At 36.6% G+C, this 17,732-nt stretch overlaps 2 protein-coding genes across 4 annotated transcripts; one reads left to right on the top strand and one right to left on the bottom strand.

Annotated features, from left to right (window-relative positions):
• The first annotated feature begins 839 nt into the window (after window positions 1-839).
• Window positions 840-5,572, top strand: tmem125b (transmembrane protein 125b). Its single transcript, XM_043257105.1, has 3 exons — window positions 840-1,107; window positions 1,248-1,319; window positions 2,760-5,572. Exon 3 carries the CDS (start codon window positions 2,798-2,800, stop codon window positions 3,449-3,451), a length of 654 nt encoding a protein of 217 aa, XP_043113040.1. The 5' UTR covers window positions 840-1,107; window positions 1,248-1,319; window positions 2,760-2,797; the 3' UTR covers window positions 3,452-5,572.
• On the bottom strand, window positions 4,423-17,642 carry LOC122357653 (protein shisa-like-2A). 3 transcript variants are annotated; one of them, XM_043257124.1, is made up of 6 exons: window positions 15,403-17,642; window positions 15,093-15,116; window positions 14,196-14,332; window positions 13,859-13,975; window positions 9,917-10,059; window positions 4,423-6,125 (listed from the first exon to the last, which is right to left on the bottom strand). In XM_043257124.1, exons 1-4 carry the CDS (start codon window positions 15,582-15,584, stop codon window positions 13,911-13,913), a joined length of 408 nt encoding a protein of 135 aa, XP_043113059.1. In that variant the 5' UTR covers window positions 15,585-17,642; the 3' UTR covers window positions 4,423-6,125; window positions 9,917-10,059; window positions 13,859-13,910. The 3 variants fall into 3 exon arrangements, with proteins under 3 accessions (XP_043113059.1, XP_043113067.1, XP_043113054.1); XM_043257132.1 differs by lacking the exon at window positions 15,093-15,116 and having other exon boundaries at window positions 15,403-17,628; XM_043257119.1 differs by lacking the exons at window positions 13,859-13,975; window positions 14,196-14,332; window positions 15,093-15,116; window positions 15,403-17,642 and adding an exon at window positions 10,433-12,781.
• Between the last annotated feature and the right edge of the window lie 90 nt (window positions 17,643-17,732).

Here is a 17,732-nt window from a genome sequence, read left to right as displayed (position 1 = left end):
TTTATTACAAAACCTAGATTACATGCACTATCTAACAAAGTTATGCCTTGTATAAGTACTCTGTACGCTGTAAGATCTGGAGTTAAACACTGTCTGGATTTACAGCTCTTCGCTGAGCTGGTTTGTTCATTTGGAAATACAAAAAAGCAGTTTCGATTTATCAAAGCTTTGTGAAGAGATAAGCCAAATGGTGCAAAAAACACCCATTTTAAACACATTACAAATTGCAATAACTAACATAATAACTGATCGATTTACATTTGAGGTGTGCGTTTTCACAACAAAGCCATAAAAAAATTGGGTATTAACTAATGCATTGCCATGCCCAAATTGGATTAATTCAACATACATATTTGCTTTCGTCATCACATTAAATAGACACATATGTTTTTATATACATAGCAAGCTTATTAAATGCAAGTGAAGTGTCTGCTTTAATGTTTCAAATTCACTTTTGTAAAAATAAAGAGTCTAAATAAATTTTGTTAAACCAATATATATATAATAGTTTTTATATATTTAATTTGATAATAAGGAGTATTTAGAGATTGATTATGACCGCCAATTTCTAACACGAGTTAATATTTCTTAATCTATATCAGTTCATATATTATCCTGTATGAAAGAGGTTTATGAAGAATAACATGCTGTTCTGGACAATCAGCACACATAAACACTGAGAAGAAGAGCTCTATTGTTGCAGAAGCAAAGTAAACTTATGTCATGTGAATGACACCATCCTTACAGTCACAAAACGTCCATTATGCTGCAGGCGTGACATCAGAGATTCACTTGGTGGGATGTCCCTCTGTAAGTCCCTCCAGTTGGCCTATTGTTTTTCCCACAATGCCTTGAAAGACATCCTTGCTTTTCTGTGTCAGTCATGCTGCCTGCTAGGCTCACACATGTGTGAGAGCGAACGTTTGTGTGCCTTCTCCGTTTGCGGACATGCTGTTTAGTGTCACAAAGAAGACAATGAGAAACCTTTTATTGTCCTGGTGGAATGTGGCGGGAGAAGACAACGGGAGAGTATGTCATCGTCCTCGGTGCTTGGCACCAGTGTCCAGTCGGCTCGCACCGTGACACACCACGGCATGAGAGAGGCAGGTAAACAAAAAGACAGAAAGAAAGAGAGACGTGACAGTCAACGGTCCTGCACTGCTGCCAAAACAGAGGAGTTCCAGGATGGTGATTGTTAAAATTAAACTAGAATTTAGCTTTCTAAATCTGGACCGTCTTTTCCACAGGAGTGCTGTTCAGGATACATGATGATGTTTGTGGAGTCTGAATCAAGGATCAAAAACATGCACTGACGAAAGGTGAGGAAACTACTTTTATATATCATCAGTTATAACAAGACTATGTAAAAATGTGATTACTATAAAGCTTTTATTGAATTTTCTATTATGCTGAAAAACGTTTAATAGAATAAACTCATTTTAAGTCATTTAGGCATGTGATATTGTTTAATAAAAGTGGGGTTGCGCACACTGAAGCATTGATGTTGCTTTGAAGCATAACTGTAAAAAATAAATAAATAAATAGGTTGAGATGTTGCAGATGATTTTTGTGCAGGAAGAGCACCTGCATTTATCTAAGATTGCTATGATTTGTTTAATAAACCGGATATACTGTAATCAGCCTGATGAATCTTGCGCTTAATCAGAGTGGTTACTGAATCATCTGATTCCATTAATGAACTGCAAGATGTTTGGAAAAGTCAGCTTTATTACTGTTTTATTTTAACTAAATATGTTAAAATGTGTGTCACCCATTTTTGCCAGTATGTTTCTTTATCAGATATTGTTCCATAAAGATGTAAAATTCAAAATAACCATTTTTTATTTCCATGTTGATTACTGGATGCTGAAAAATCATTTGACAGCAAAGTCATTTGACAACAAAGTGTAACGTAATATGCATACTGTATTTAAATATGTATTCTCATATACTTGGGCCTACTATTGGTAAAGCATATGGTAATATGCACATATTGTAGATTATTCAGTATGCATATTTAATTGTAAACATGTTTTTGTGGGGTTTTTTTATTAAATGAAAGCCTATAAATCAAAGCATGCAATTTTTTGTACTTCTCGAGGAATGCATTCGCCTTTTGCCTTTGACATGAATGGAATATGCAGTAGCTAACATGAAAGAACAATAATAGCCTACTTTAATAGCATCTTCAATGTTAAATTCTACATATATGTTATAACATTTAAAATACCCTTATTACAAGTTATGAAAGGTTCATATTTTGGTTTTGGGAGTCCCTGACAAGACAAGCATACAAGGTCAAAAACACTTTAATTATCTTATAATATGCATTTTTTTTATTACCATATTTGCTCAACATCTCCCAAATGATTAGTTAATTTTTTCAAAGCTTGACGCTTATTCTGCAGTGATTGGTTGATTTTGTGTAAAGCAGTGTTTGTGAGCTTTTAATACTTCAAAAGGGACACCTAGTGGACACCTAAGTCAGCATTTTTATTCAGACCAATGCAAAAATCCACATTGTTCCATGGGCAATATGAAAAAACAACTCGTTTCAATGATTTAGTCGACTCTTTCTTTTGAGAGAAATTAACTCACAAAATAAACTCGCAAAAATTAACATTAGCTAATGTGATGCTAATTTACTTTCTTTTTTAATATGAATGCAACCGGTTAATTTAGATGTTACCATAACTAATGTTAATGCATTGAACCTTTTTTATAAAGTGTTATTCATTTTAAAATGTGTTTCCATATAGGAGACTATACACACACCAGCATCTGAGAGACCCTGGACATGGAGCTTCTCCCCCTGAGCGTGGTGAGTCACGGAGCTCGCCTTCGTCTGCAAGCGGACCCTTTGTGGCTTCAGCGCCAAGCCGTGGAGGAGCAGGTGGAGCTGTGGTGGTTCAACGAGCCGCACGTGTCTCTCCTGTGCTACTGCTTTTCAGTGGTCATGGTTCTGAGCCTGGGCTCGGCCGGCGTGGGGCTCCTCTCGACCGCCTCCTCCGCCGCCGGGCCCTCGGTGCTGTGGCGCTTGGGTGTAGGCTCCACTCTCTGTCTCCTGGCTCTGGTGGTCCTCATGAAACAGCTGCTCAGCTCTGCAGTGCAAGACATGGGCTGCATACGCAGCCGCAGACGCATTGAGCAGCTGCGCAGCGGAGGAACGGTGGATCCCGTGCTGTTGCTCTTCACTGGTCTGGCTCTGGTGGTGTGTGGGACTACGCTGCTCAGTCTCACTCAGCTGGACATGCTGCTCTCTGGTGTGAGCCTCCTGGCCTGTGGGGGCGCTGTGGTGCTGGGCGTGATGGCGTATGGAGTGAAGGTTTATGTGCAGGGAAGGAGAAACACGAGAAGGCGAAGACGGAGAAGGGTGAGAGTGTATACAGTGACGGGGCAAAGGAACCGACCGTGGAGGGATTCAACTTCCAGTCAGTCAAATTTGTTGTGAAAGAAGAATCAAGAGATCCATCATGATATTAAAGGATTAGTTCACCCAAAAATGACAAATTAGCCCATATTTTACTCACCCCCGAGCCACTCTAGGTGTATATGACTTTTTTCTGCTCGACTCTCTTGCAAATGTGCATATAGTCGTTGGCTGAAGTCAATGATTTCAGCTTAGAATTTTAAAAATAGAAATATTTTTGCTACAAAAACCCATCACTCTGCTTCAGAAGACATGTGTCCATGGTGTATGGGTTAGTTTTACAACAGATATATACAATTTAAGGAGCTTCAAAATCATGGCCATCCACCAGCATTACCAAGCTTTGAAGAACCAGGATAGATTTTTTTAAAAACTCAGACTTTGTTCGTCTGAAAGAAGAAAATCATATACACTAGTGGTGCAATGGATCGAAATCAAAATCACTTTCAGTCACGATCACGTCTGATCAGTTTTTGGATCAGCAAAAAAAAGTATGCTTTTCATTTATTACTAAAAGCTTACTTTAGGTACTTCTGTAACCCAGCAGAAAGTCAGTAATACAACAAGAACAACTGCACAAATTACAAGCATAGATGAACAGCCTACAACATAAAATTATAGACTATATAAAGCACAATAACTTTGTGTGCATAACACATAAACGGCACCAGAGCCCTGATTCGATTCATCTGTGTGGTCAGAAATTGCTTGAATGTGTCAAATTAAAACTTTCAGTTTATGCTGGTTGAATGGAACAGCTAATCCACGAATCACATGCGTGCCAAACCATGGAACCAAAGATCATCTATGATTCGTTGCACCCCTAATATACACAGAGGATGGCATGAGCGTGAGTAATTCATGGGGTCAAATTTAATTTTTGGGTGAACTATTCATTCAAGACCTATTTGATGTGTAAAACCCAACTGGTGTTCATTTTACACCTGCAGTTTGGCTTGAAGACATCTTTATTGACAATCGAACATCATTTCTCATTTTACGTGTGGTTTTAATGAGCTTCTGTCAATGGACCTTATAGTTGGAATCAAAACGAATATTTCGTAACTGTATGGAAATTAATCTTGAATTGAACACCTGGAATGAATGCACAATGTACAGCAAAGTTCACTCTTTTGAATACCATATCCCAGAATGCATTGCGTTCAACTTCACCGTGTATTTCCAATCTGATGATTGAACAGAAACTTCTAGCACACTGGCATACAACTTGCACTGTGTCTGTGGCAAAAAGTAAGCATAGTCTCTTGACTCGAAGTGAAGTTGTTAACTTGAAGTCTACGCAGCTGTCTATAGTTGGCGCTAAAAACTGGCAACAGTTATTTCTATACACAGTTATTATATTTGTTGAATGACCGAGTATCCACAATTGCTGATGAAATCTATGATAGAGTCTATACAGCTGCATTCAAAGTAAGCGGTATATGTGTAATATAGTCATGAGCTCTACATAATTGTATTAATTCACCTAATACAATGTTGTGCTAATTTCATGCTAGGCGGTGAAATATATGTACATAAGCATGTTTCTTCAATTATTTTTTTTTTTTTTTGCTGGAGTATTAAAGATAAGATACATTTTTAAGACAGACTCAGACATTTAGAAAAAACATTCAAAGAAAAAGCCACAAAAGTAATAAGTACAGTTAACAATTATTATGGATGGATTAATTTTCATAAGTTTGAGATGTTGAGCTGTTGTGTAAACTGTGATCATAAGACATGTATGCAAAACCCATTAGATTCAGCCCTTGAATGTCTTAAATGAATATTAAGGGTTTATATCCAAGTCAAGCTCAATCAACAGCATTTGTGGTGTAAATATTATTAGCAAAATAATAATAATTACTTCAATTATAATAATTACTTCAATTAATTAAAAATTCTTGTATTAAAATAATATATGTGTATTATTTGTTCTGTAAAGCTGTTTAAATCATTTTATTTTCATTTTTAATTATGGGCATAAGCAGAATGGTTAGTGATTTTTTTCCAGAATTTAATCATTTTTGAGCTTGATTCATGCTCATTTGTGGCTGTACAGTGTTTAGTATTTTTACATTTACGGATTGGCTCCATTCACGTCCATTGTGAGCTCCTCTATAACCTTTTAAGTAAAGGATGCCACAAATGCTGAAGATTAAACTTAACTTTTTCTACAACCAGAATATTCCTTCAAAGACTTCCGAAGAACATCATCTAATAGAAATACAAGAGTCCAAACTGTCATAGTGATTCCAGACTTTATATCCACAGTGGAGACGTACAGAAAATCAGTCAATGTATATAATGTCTGGAATGACCAGTTCATCATCGCTGTCTTCAGTATCTTCCTGCTGGAATTCCTCTTCCTCTGCTTTCTCTCTCTCATTCGCCTGGATGTAGTTGTCCTCGATGAAGCCATCGTCGTCTTCATTCTCATCTGAACTTTCTCCACGCCGGATCATTCTGCCCCTCATGCCACGCACTGGGATCTCTCCCTCCAGATCTCCAGCCTGGCTGAACTGACTGGCCGTTTCACCCTCCAATAATAAAGCGTGATTGTTTCTGGTCAGGCACCATCGGAAGAAGCGGTACCTCACGGCCAGTGCTATCAGGAGACCGATGGACAGCACTGCTGTCAATGCACCGAGCACGGTGGGCCAAGCGGAGTGGGCTTCAGTGATTCCCGATGAGTCTGCGGATGGCGAAAGTGATTATAGTAAATAAACAATGCTAATTGTTTTGGATGGAAATACAAAAAGTAACTGACACAGAATCCAAAATATATACTGAGTCCAGTATATCCAGTCACTTTGGTACATTTCTCGATTCATCCTAGACATTTGCCAAACAGTAAGTGCATTTCTCAAAACAATTCATACAAAAGCCAGTCTCTTGCTGAAAATCCTTAGTTCATCTCTCAAAAATAAATGTCTATAAAAGTGGAGGGATGTTCTTAGGTAAACCATGGCTACAGTTTGGATGACATTACTGTACTGAAATGGAGAAACTAATTTACACATTACTGTATGTGGGATATTGAAAGACTGTTTCAGAATGTTTGAATTACTGAGGATATGGCATGTCTCAATATTTAGCTGAAAAGGCCATGGTTGACGACATAGTACGCAAAAGTTTTTCATCTGATATGTGCCTCTGTCCTGCTCCACCATCTTCACTCCTCTTCTTCCTCTTGGCTCTTGACCCTGATCTTTCTCACTCTCACTTCTCACTGTCTATATATGCTTTCCAATTGAAGATTCGTGAGATGCACCTTTGAGCTATTTCAGAAAACTTATAATTAGTTTATCTATATTCTTTGCATTAGTGAAAAAAAATGTGTAGAAAATGTGTTTTGAAATTTTATGACAAATAGGACAACCATTTTTCAATTAATGGCTTATACGATGAACTAATGACTACAGGTCCTGGTCATATAATTAGAATATCATCGAAACGTTGATTTATTTCGCTAATTCCATTCAAAAAGCGAAACTTGTATGTTATATTCATTCATAACACGCAGACTGATGTATGTTTAAATGTTTATTTCTTTTAATTTTGATGATCATAAGTGACAACTAATGAAAATCCCAAATTCGGTATCTCAGAAAATTAGAAAATTACTTAAGACCGATACAAAGAAAGGATTTTTAGAAATGTTGGCCAAATGAAAAGTACGAGCATGTACAGCACTCAATACTTAATAGGGGCTTGCATGGCATGCTCAGGTGTTATGAGAGCCCAGGTTGCTCTGATAGTGGCCTTCAGCTGTTCTGCATTGTTGGGTCTGGCATATCGCATCTTCCTCTTCACAATACCCCATAGATTTTATATGGGGTTAAGACCAGGTGAGTTTGCTGGCCAATTAAAAACAGGGATACCATGGTCCCTAAACCAGGTACTGGTAGCTTTGGCACTGTGTGCAGGTGCCAAGTCCTGTTTTATCTCCATAAAGTTGGTCAGCAGCAAGAAGCATGAAGTGCTCTAAAACGTCCTGGTATACAGCTGCTTTGACCTCGGACCTCAAAAACACACAGTGGACCAACACCAGCAATGGTTCTTGAAGCACCGACTCCAGCTACAGTCCACTCTTTGTGAATGTCCCCCACATTTTTGAATGGGTTTTGTTTCACAATCCTCTCCAGCGTGCGGTTATCCCTATTGCTTGTACCTTTTCCTTCCCTTCGCCTCTCTATTAACGTGCTTGGACACAGAGCTCTGTGAACAGCCGGCCTCTTTTGCAATGACCTTTTGTGTCTTGCCCTCCTTTTGCAAGGTGTCAGTGGTTGTCTTTTGGACAACTGTCAAGTCAGCAGTCTTCCCCATGATTGCGTAGCCTACAAAACTAGACTGAGAGACCATTTTAAAGTCCTTTGCAGGTGCTTTGAGTTAATTAGCTGATTAGAGAGTGGCACCAGGTGTCTTCAATATTGAACCTTTTCACAATGTTCAAAATACTGAATTTGGGGTTTGTTAGTTATAATCATCAAAATTAAAAGGTCTGTGTGTTATGAATGAATATAACACACACGTTTAAATTTTTTAATGGAATTAGTGAAATAAATCAACTTTGGCCAGTACCTGTAGATGTTTTGAGGGGTAAGACTCTAGCACAGAGAACTATATAATACATTTTGAACAACAGGATATTAGCAACTGAAAATGTAGGAAGCCGCAGACAAATGTATACAATCAGTTGCTTAAAATGCACAAAATCACAATTTGTTTGAAAACTGCTTTTTTGGTGTGCACACAATGACGTGAAAATTGAGGTAGTTTTGAGAATTTAATTCTGATCTGTGAAATGTACCAAAGCGACTGAGAAAAACTATTGTTTTAGAGATTGTTTCAGGTCAGGTTTCAGTATATTTAAGAACCAGAGAAAAGAAATTTGGGGAAAATTTTTTTTTTGATGTCTTTACATTGCTTAGAACTTTAAAAAATAATGTGAGAAAAATGTGATTTCATAAGTTTCTTTAAAAAATAAAAATAAAAAAGACATAAATGAACATGCAAAACATCGACCAAAGATGATTCTCAACTATAACATAAATGATTAGATATACCATTTTTCTTTCAGCAAAATTTGTTTAAAATGGCCGTAAATGGGTTTTCTCATTATGTACAATGTATAAACAGTTTTTTCAACTGCTAACAAGCACTGTTCAAGACTAAAACCACATTTTCAACACCAATCTGGGCCAGATGTTTCATCTCACACTGGGAACAGTTCTCATTCAGAAAACATACATTTCGTTCATAAAACACACTCATGACCTTAAGGGACAAGCACTGAGGAGAATGGACGGAATATATGGACGGATGTTCAGTACTGTGAGGGTTCCTCTCTCTCTCCGAGACTCTTTCGATATCAATGAGTCCTCCCTCATCAATGTTTCCAACCAAAATCATTCCAAAGCCATCCATTTATCAAACGGTAACGAAAAAAGAAGAAAGGAAGACAGACAGAAAGAAGAAAGGTCATCTGAATCAGCTTTGTTTGGAATAATTCTTATTAAATTTCATAAATATTCTGATAAGATTTTATATTTGAGTACAATTCCTGCAGAGATGGGCAGTCTGCCATCGTTCTGATTTGAATGGGCTTTTATCAGCTTTTAAAATGCATGATGCTGTTCGGGTCGTAGGGTATGAATGACTAAAATTGTGTTTGTGAATTTTGAAAAGTGTGGTCGTTGCATGCATTTTGCCTGAAAGCAATGAAAAATGATAGACGTCTGTCGCTAAGTGTGTGAACAGTTGTGAAAATGTGGCTTCGGTATTGAAACTACAGAAAAAAAACTGTAAATCTAATTTGCATATTAATGTGTTTTTGGGACAACATGTAATGAAAAAGAAGTGTAACAATGGGAGTAATACCTGACAAGATTTTCATAATAATATATAATATTTCATAGAATACTGAAATATAATTTCTTTCCCTAGTCATTTGGCATGTCTCCCAAAATGCGTAAGAAACATGCTTTTAACAGAAAGTCATGAACCCCATAACATTGTCCTGAGATGTTGATTGATGACACACAATTTAAAAATTAGACAGATTACAGATCATCATATTTATACAAGGGGGGTCACTAAATTATACATCTTTGAAGACCGAGGACTGCAGGACATCTTAAAACTTAAAACTGTGCCATGTGTAGTCTCACTAAAAAATAAAGTCCTCATATAAAGCCGCAGGGTGTTTAGAGGCTAAAATAATGTTCCAGATTCAATACGACTTTCAAAACAAACCTACAAGTACGAACGAAAATCTCCATGGACGGGAACCGTAGGCACATGCAAATATGTCAAAATAATAAGCCTTTGAATAAAGTAATAAATTAAGATTAATAGTTGGATAATGTTCATTGCCATGCCATGACCAACCATGTGATCAGAACCATATTAACTCGTATGTTTCACTTAATTACCAAAACATATTTCGTGTACGGCTAACGGATGTTAAATTGATGCACTGACCGTTTGGTCCATCTGTAGTACTTTTCACTGGAAGCTCTGATGAAACGGTTGATTGGTCGTCTTGTGTCGTCAGACATTCATGTGCAGACATTGCCATGACCAAACATGTGATCGGAACCACATTAACTCCCATGACGGCCTGTCTGTAAGAGAAAATATTTGTATGATATTTTTTGCCGTTTCTCTCCGTAAGTCACATCACATTGCTTCAAAAACCGAATAGTCTCCTGGTATCGGCTGACATGATGAAAGTCGTAGCAATGCATTTTGTTTAAATAGGTCAGTTGAGCAACAGCGTGGTGGAAGTACGGTCCTTTTGGGACACAGAATGTACAAAGCCTTACTCGATAATAATGTTATGCCGTCTTAACATATCTGTAGCGTTAAGGCTTAAATACAAGGATGTGGTGAACAACGTAAAGCGATGCAACAGTCATATGACTCTAAATCGATCAGTCAATTGGTCGAAATCAACCGAAATAACAGTAAAATGTATAGTTTTGTTTTTATACATACCCGTTGCTTGGTACAATCCAGTGTTTTGCATTATTTTCGATAATCATGTTTACAGCGCGGAGGGCATCGCAGCGAAAGCATCTTGAGCAAAGGTTGAGAGGTGTAACTCTTCATCTGGGTTAATAGGTAATTTTTTATGACCCGTTAACTTATTTCCTCGTGTCCGTCAGCTGACTAGACATTTAAATACAGTTTATGAACTGTTTTTTTTCACCCCGTGCAACATCTTTGCCATTGCCGAAAAGGAGTGCACGCTTTAAACAAAAATTAATATTAGGCTGCAAACTGTATCTAATGCTTTCTGATGCTTCCGTGTTGCTTAATTTGATTTATTCACCCTCGTGCTGAACACAAAAGAAAATGTTTTGAAGAACGCGGGTTACCGCTGGAAGGTAAATACATTCCCTGACTACAGTTCTAGACATTTTCTTCTGTTAGTTAGGTTTTTTTTCTCATTCCCTCACATGAAAAAACTGATTTCATGATCTGAGAACTGTGAGGTCTCCACAAAACGGCAGACTGTGTGAACGAAGCGTTCACTGAAAGGCCAGAATGTTACGGGAGGCTTTTAAGCGCCGAACACTAATGTGAGCGCATGACGGCAAGTCATCCCCCAAAAGCTGATCCGAACAGTAATTGGCCCCATTAACAACTCAGGCTTCTTTTAAGCATGTTAATGTGCGCAATTATTATTCTCCCGTTGTCCGTCCGCTGTAGAATAATTCCAATCGTTAAAACGAAATTATAATCTCAGACCTGACATTTGTACAAAAATGTTCCTGTTTAACGTGCTGCGCATTCTTCTCATATTAAAGTGATTCATTAAAAGGAAAAATGTATTTTAAAGGCATAGCTAACCCCCAAAAGATGAGAAAAAGATCAGATATGGATGTACTGAAATGTAAAGTTCCCCTGTTATGAGTTATGAAAGGTTCGTATTGTGGGTTTGGGACATGCTGACTTGCTTGCAAAGTAAAAAAACACTTTGTCTTATCTTATTTGTTCGCTCAAAGATTATTTTTTCTCGCTAATCTGCGATGATTGGTCGCTAAAATGTCACCTATAGTGGCACAGAATTATTTTGAGTTTTCATTCAAACCAACGCAAATATGGGGCGGGGCAATATGCTAATGTTTCACGTTGACCTCATCATGAAACGGCTTGGGACTCATTTTAAAAATGACTTGTTTCAATGATTCAGAGTCGACTCGTTCTTTCGAGAGAATGTAACGTCATACACCGTGCATTTTCATATTTCAAAATTTGCTGACTGTTTTTATTCACTTAGTATTACACACTATGAAAAATTCATAATTTAGTCCTTTAAGTCCTTATATAAGCTGAAAATCAATGTGGGATTTTCGCATGCACGTGTTCAGTCAAACGGCATGAAGTTGTCAGCGACATCAAACCATATTGATTTGGCTAATATTCAAATATTTTAATACAATTTTACTTATTATGAATATTTTACCCAAACAACGCTGTCGTATTGTCACATTTACGATTGTATTTCATTCAGTTCTTTCTCTCCTGCCGCTAGCTCCCCGTGTGCTCCATTTGTTATCTTCTTCACCCGTCTACCCCTCATTAGTCTCATTATTTAAGTCCCAGGTCGGTTATAGATTGTTCACGCTGTATGTTATAGTACCTGTTTTCCATAAAAGAACTAAGTCTCTTCTCTAGCATTGCACATACGGCTTCAGAAGATTTGAAAAACTTTTACGCTCACTTAGGCTAAGTAAAAAATGTAATATTGAATCATAATCAGTTTTTTGCCGACAGTCCAATTAAAAAGATAATTACCAAAACCGTTCGTAGTAAATTTTTTGTGCTTTCTGCCCAAAGCCTATTTTTTTAAATTTGTCACTATATGACTTTTCCCATAAACGAGTTTAACAAATCCAGTTTGTAAATCCAGGCTGCAATTATCGTGCTTAATATCGGCTCGGATTAAACAGGGCTTGCTAATTACATTCTGTATTAGCAAAGCAATAAGTGAATAAATAATAAAAGCCACACTGGTGCTAATGGGCACCTTTAAAATGTTTTCCTGCCTTACATAAGACAAACATAACTGAAAGGAAAAGGCAGAAAAAGTGCCAGACTGACAGATTTTGCCGATGGCTCAAATGCACCTGCCGGGAGCCAAAATGTCAAAAATGGCCTGTCGGTTTCACAGCTGAATTAGGCAAAGACACAGGTAGGTCTGTGACAGATAAGAAGCTAAAATATCCAGATACATAACACAATTTATATTTTGAATAGAGCTGGAATTTACTAAATCATTTATTTGCAACCTGGTTTAACGCTAAATAAACAGAAATTGGAACAAATGTTGGAAAATTTAGCATTACGACACTTTAAAATTAATATATGTTATATATTAATATATAAGGAATATATGTTCAAATACATGTCCAAAATTAATATATTCTTTGGGATATTTTACTTGTTATTTTAGAGGTCTCTTAGAAGTACTGGATAATAAATAAACAAATTATTCTTAAAATTGGTATGTTTAATATTTTAACTTTTGAATATAATTTGTATCTTTGAGAAACTATATCACTTCATATTTTTCGGTAACTCTTTAGTTTCTTACTATTAAGCTGCTTATTAGTGTGCATATTATTAGCGTAGTCGCTGTTTATCAGTATTTATGAAGCACATATTTCCTTATGCTTATTCTGCATGGCCATATTAGATCGCTTAACCCTTCCCCGTATAACTTAGTTCATCTAATCAAAAGTCACAGTTAATAGTTACTAGTGAGGTTACTAATTGGTGGTCAAACTAAAGTGTCACCTACTTTGCTCTTTCTAGATTCTTCACTTTGTGATTTTCAAAATTGTTCTGTTTCAGTAATATCATGCCTTGGAAAAATCAACATAAATGTATTGAGAAATACAAATGTACCAAAATGTTTAAAAACAAGGCTAAATGTAAACTGTCAATGCATTCATTTTACTTTAACTCTTGTTCAAATTCAATATACACATAAATAAATTAGATTTGTTGACATAATAATAAAAACTGTAATAACTAATTAATTACAAATAAATAAAGGCTTACTGTCAAAGTCAGGTGAAGTCAAAAACCATCTATAATGATATATTATCTTAATGTTCATGCTTACTGTGTGCAATTTCTTCAGCTTTGCTGATACAGAAATACTGTTGCATAGAACGGCACACTACAGAACTGCTCATATGGATCAGGAACAATAATCATTTCTAAATGTGTTACTAAACAGCAGACGTAAAGAGGTATATCCTGAGGAATCAAACTTTTAGTTTGATCTTGATACGACACAGCTTGAGGAAAATACGCAGTGACTATATGTATAAAAGCACGCAAAGAGCAGACTGAAAACTCTGCACTGTTTCTTAAGCCACGAAGGGCTCTTTGTGTGGGTCCGTCCACCTCGGTTCTGGTAACAGCTGTGGTCAAGCAGCGCTGAAAGAGCCGCTCAGGGTCAGTCTTTGCGGCTGAGGTAGTCGCTCGGTCCAGTAGGCCTGGCCTCAGATGCTAAATCAGATCCTAAAAAGAATAGTAAAAATCAGTAGCTTTTCCGAGCAATGTTTTATCCAAATAACTTTGTTGGCATGCTAATAAAATGACAAAACTCCTATACCATAAAGCGGTGACTTACTCGGTTTAACACAACAGAATAGGAAGCGCTTTTATAAAATGATGGTCAGTGCTGGGCAGAATCTTGATTTTTACTCAGTTCTGCTTCTGTACATGTGGCTGTTCTGACCTGGCGCACTAAGGTTGAGGCCGTCGTCCCTGCGACCGGGTTTGGTGACGATGAAGAGGTAGCAGAAGACACACACGGTGATGACGAAGACCAACAAGACCACAGCTGCTATGGAGAGACCCAACAGAGCTCCGAAACTGAAGAGACAACGGAAAAACCACCGATGAGAGAATAGCAGGACGCTTGGAGGGTGCTGCATTTATTGCTTTTTCTCTATCGCATATTTTATTCATATAAAAGCTTAATGTGAAAGCTTTAATGGTACTTTAACGGTTCTTCTTCCTACTGGGCTGTGTCATGTGCCACACAGTTTTTGTAGAAATCATCTTTTGAGTTCATTCTACCTTACATCCTTACATTTCCAATCATGTATGACTGAAAAATATACATTACAGCAAGCGGTAACACTTTATTTTAAGGTGTCTTAGTACACGATATACGAGCCTTACTATACTTACTATTACTACTAAAGCAACTAATTATGCATAATTACATGAAAGTAATCCTAACCTAACCATATAGCAAATACATCTGGTTATTATTATTATTATTATTACTCAGTACTTAAATGTATAATTATACTGTAACAGTGACACCTTAAAATAAAGTGAAACCTGCAGCAAGTTTGTGTTAAAACCAAAAGCATGCAAAAACATAATCTATAAGTATTAATATGTTTATTCCAATAGACATCACTGTTCTAATATTAACATTAGATACTGAAAAATATGAAAACGCGGTTACATTTTTCACATTTGTAACTAAATCTAAACTGATGTCAAAATACACTTGCTACTGAAAAACTTCTAGATATGCTTTTAATAATACTTCTCCAAAACATCTGGTGCAATCTTAATAAAATTTCAGCCACGTTGTAAAAAAAGCCGATCTTGTCACCTTAAGGTTGCAGGTTTGAATCCCCTGAACAAAAAAAAAAAAAAAAACCCTTGATTTGTTCTACTGTAAATGCGGCAATAATATGATGCACGGCATAATAAAATGTAATGTCTTTATAATATTATTTAATTGAAACAGCATCCACCAATAAATAAAACAATATTATTTTGCATAAACTATTATTACACTGATTCAGGATGTTTCGCTTATCAATAGATGCTTTCTGTATGCATTCATTAACTGCTGTAACCCGTATTGACTACTTTTAACTACTTTCGTCAGACGAAGATGTGATGAAAATGAAACGTACCTGAGCCACCACATATATCCGTATTCATAAGGGAAAAAGCTGTTGGGATCATCGCAGCAGTACTTCATGTCGTTGAATCCACAGCAGAACACAGCCCCGGCGTTACCGTCCGAGGAGGGACAGGAGAAGCCCTTCACGAAGCCCCTCTCTCCGCTGCTGTAACTCGTGCATGTGGAGCTCATGATGCCGGCATGCTGTTAAAAGAAAACCAGACTAGAAATCCCTGGACGTTTCCGCGCTGTTAGGCATGAAAGACGAAACAAACTTAATATCTGTAGCGGGAAGATGCTGCGGTTTCTTGTGCAGTGTTCCGAGGCTGGGAGACCGGCAGAGAGCCTTTATTTGTAACACACGTGTGAGGGGAAAAGTGGGACCGTTACGAATACGGGCGACGCTTAAAGGGGTAAAATTCAGACAGAAGTGAAAACCGCGCGGTATTTTGTCTGTTTTGAAAAGTGTAGCCATGTGAAAGCCAGCTCGTGCATGTAGTTCACTTTCAAAATCAAGCAAATTAGTTTAATGAGGCGAAATTTAAGCGCGAAATTCCCGTAGTTTATCAAAATGACCGAATAACTCTAAACGTGACTTAAGGCGTTTCAGCATATTACCTGCAACCAATGAAATGCTGTTAGGTTCAGCATCACATCAGTAGCCTAAAGTCCGTTTTACGCAAGAAGCGCCATGTTTTTAACGGTTGTTTTCTACGAGCGCATGCGCAGCAGCGATTCAAAACAACGCGCGACCTGCACGATGTTAAAATGCATACATACGGCATAATGAAGTGGAGAACGGATTTAATCTTCTGTGGGTGAGTGGATATTCGATGAAATGGGCTTTCCATTCACCTTCAGCGTTTATGTTTGTGGTTGCTATGATTTTTAGTTCTTGCAAAAACATGAAATGAGCTATTATTGCAATTTAAAATGCCTGTATTTTATTATAATATCAATTAAAATGACATTTATTTCTCACGGGAAAGCTGTATTTTCAGCATCATTACTTCAGTATGGCATGATCTGGCAGAAATCTAATAGGCTGATTTGCTGCCCAGTTAGGCCTTTAATATGTTCTTGATTATTAATAGTGGCTTGCTACTCAGTATATATGTGGAAAACTCTTAAACAGAAAGAAAGTATAAAGGAATGACGATGAATAGAAAACCATACCAAAGAATAATGATATTAAGCAATGTAAGCAAACAAAAAAGTTCTTGAACAGCAAATCAGCATGATTTCTGTATCATTTTACACTAAACCCCAAAACATTTAGCTTTGCATTACAAGAATGTTATTTTAAATTGTAATAATAATTCACAAAATTTCTTCTACCAAATAAGTCTTCACTTAATCCCAGTTAAACTCTGAGCCAAATCCCGATATGCGAGGAGACAAACGTTTGACCCAAGAAAAATGACATAATCCAAGACTTAAAAATATAGTGCAATATGCAATTTTGCTCTGAGCGTGTTGTTTATTCACATGCAACTTCAGATTTTGTTCCAAAGTAAAGCTTCAGCTTTGTAGCTAATGGAAACATAATGAAGATAGCGGGTCACAGATACTTGACTCTTGTTGAGTAATGGAGGCCCTTAAACAGGGAAATGTAATTTTAATTGAAGGTAAATGAGATGAGAGAGGGACAGACCATCTGATTTAGGAAAATGAAGTAGTGCAAGAGAAAGTACAGCATTAATGATCTTCTGAGAGAGTAGATGAACCTGACACACTAGAAATCATTAATAGATCACTCATGGAAAATAAGTAGAGGTAGTATTTCCTGACTGAATTAGGGATATCAAATAGAAATAAGTTTTTGATTGTTGTTCTAAGAGTAACTTTAGCAATCTTGCCTTTTTTGTGAACATATAATACCCATCCTGATCTATTAAAATTAATATGAAACATTTTTGGCAGATATTTAACATTTAAATGAGTCCATTTAATGTTTTCATTAAGGTTATTTAAATCCTTTTTATTTTCATCAGAATAAAACATCAGTAAAACCGCCCGCTAATATGATCCGAATAAATGTAAAATTTTATGTTGTTTTTTCTTTCTTTGTTTGTTTTTTAATATTGTGGTACAATGATTTATTTGATTATAATCTGCCAAAACATATTATTACCGTAATAATACACTGAAAAAGGGACAATATTGGTAATTTTCTTCAGTTACATGTCCTTTAATCCTTAAACACAACTCAATATAATGTGTTATTCAACTAAAATGTATAAAACAAATAAAAACAAAAAGTATGCAGTTCCCTATCTTTTTAAAATATAATTCTTTATATTTCTTCTTCTTTAAACGTCATTTAATTATATTTATAAT

The sequence above is a fragment of the Puntigrus tetrazona genome, chromosome 2 (genome assembly GCF_018831695.1).
Source record: "Puntigrus tetrazona isolate hp1 chromosome 2, ASM1883169v1, whole genome shotgun sequence".
NCBI lineage: Eukaryota > Metazoa > Chordata > Actinopteri > Cypriniformes > Cyprinidae > Puntigrus > Puntigrus tetrazona.
The sequence above is the reverse complement of the archived record's forward strand: the minus strand, read 5'-3'. Positions and strand labels throughout refer to the sequence as shown.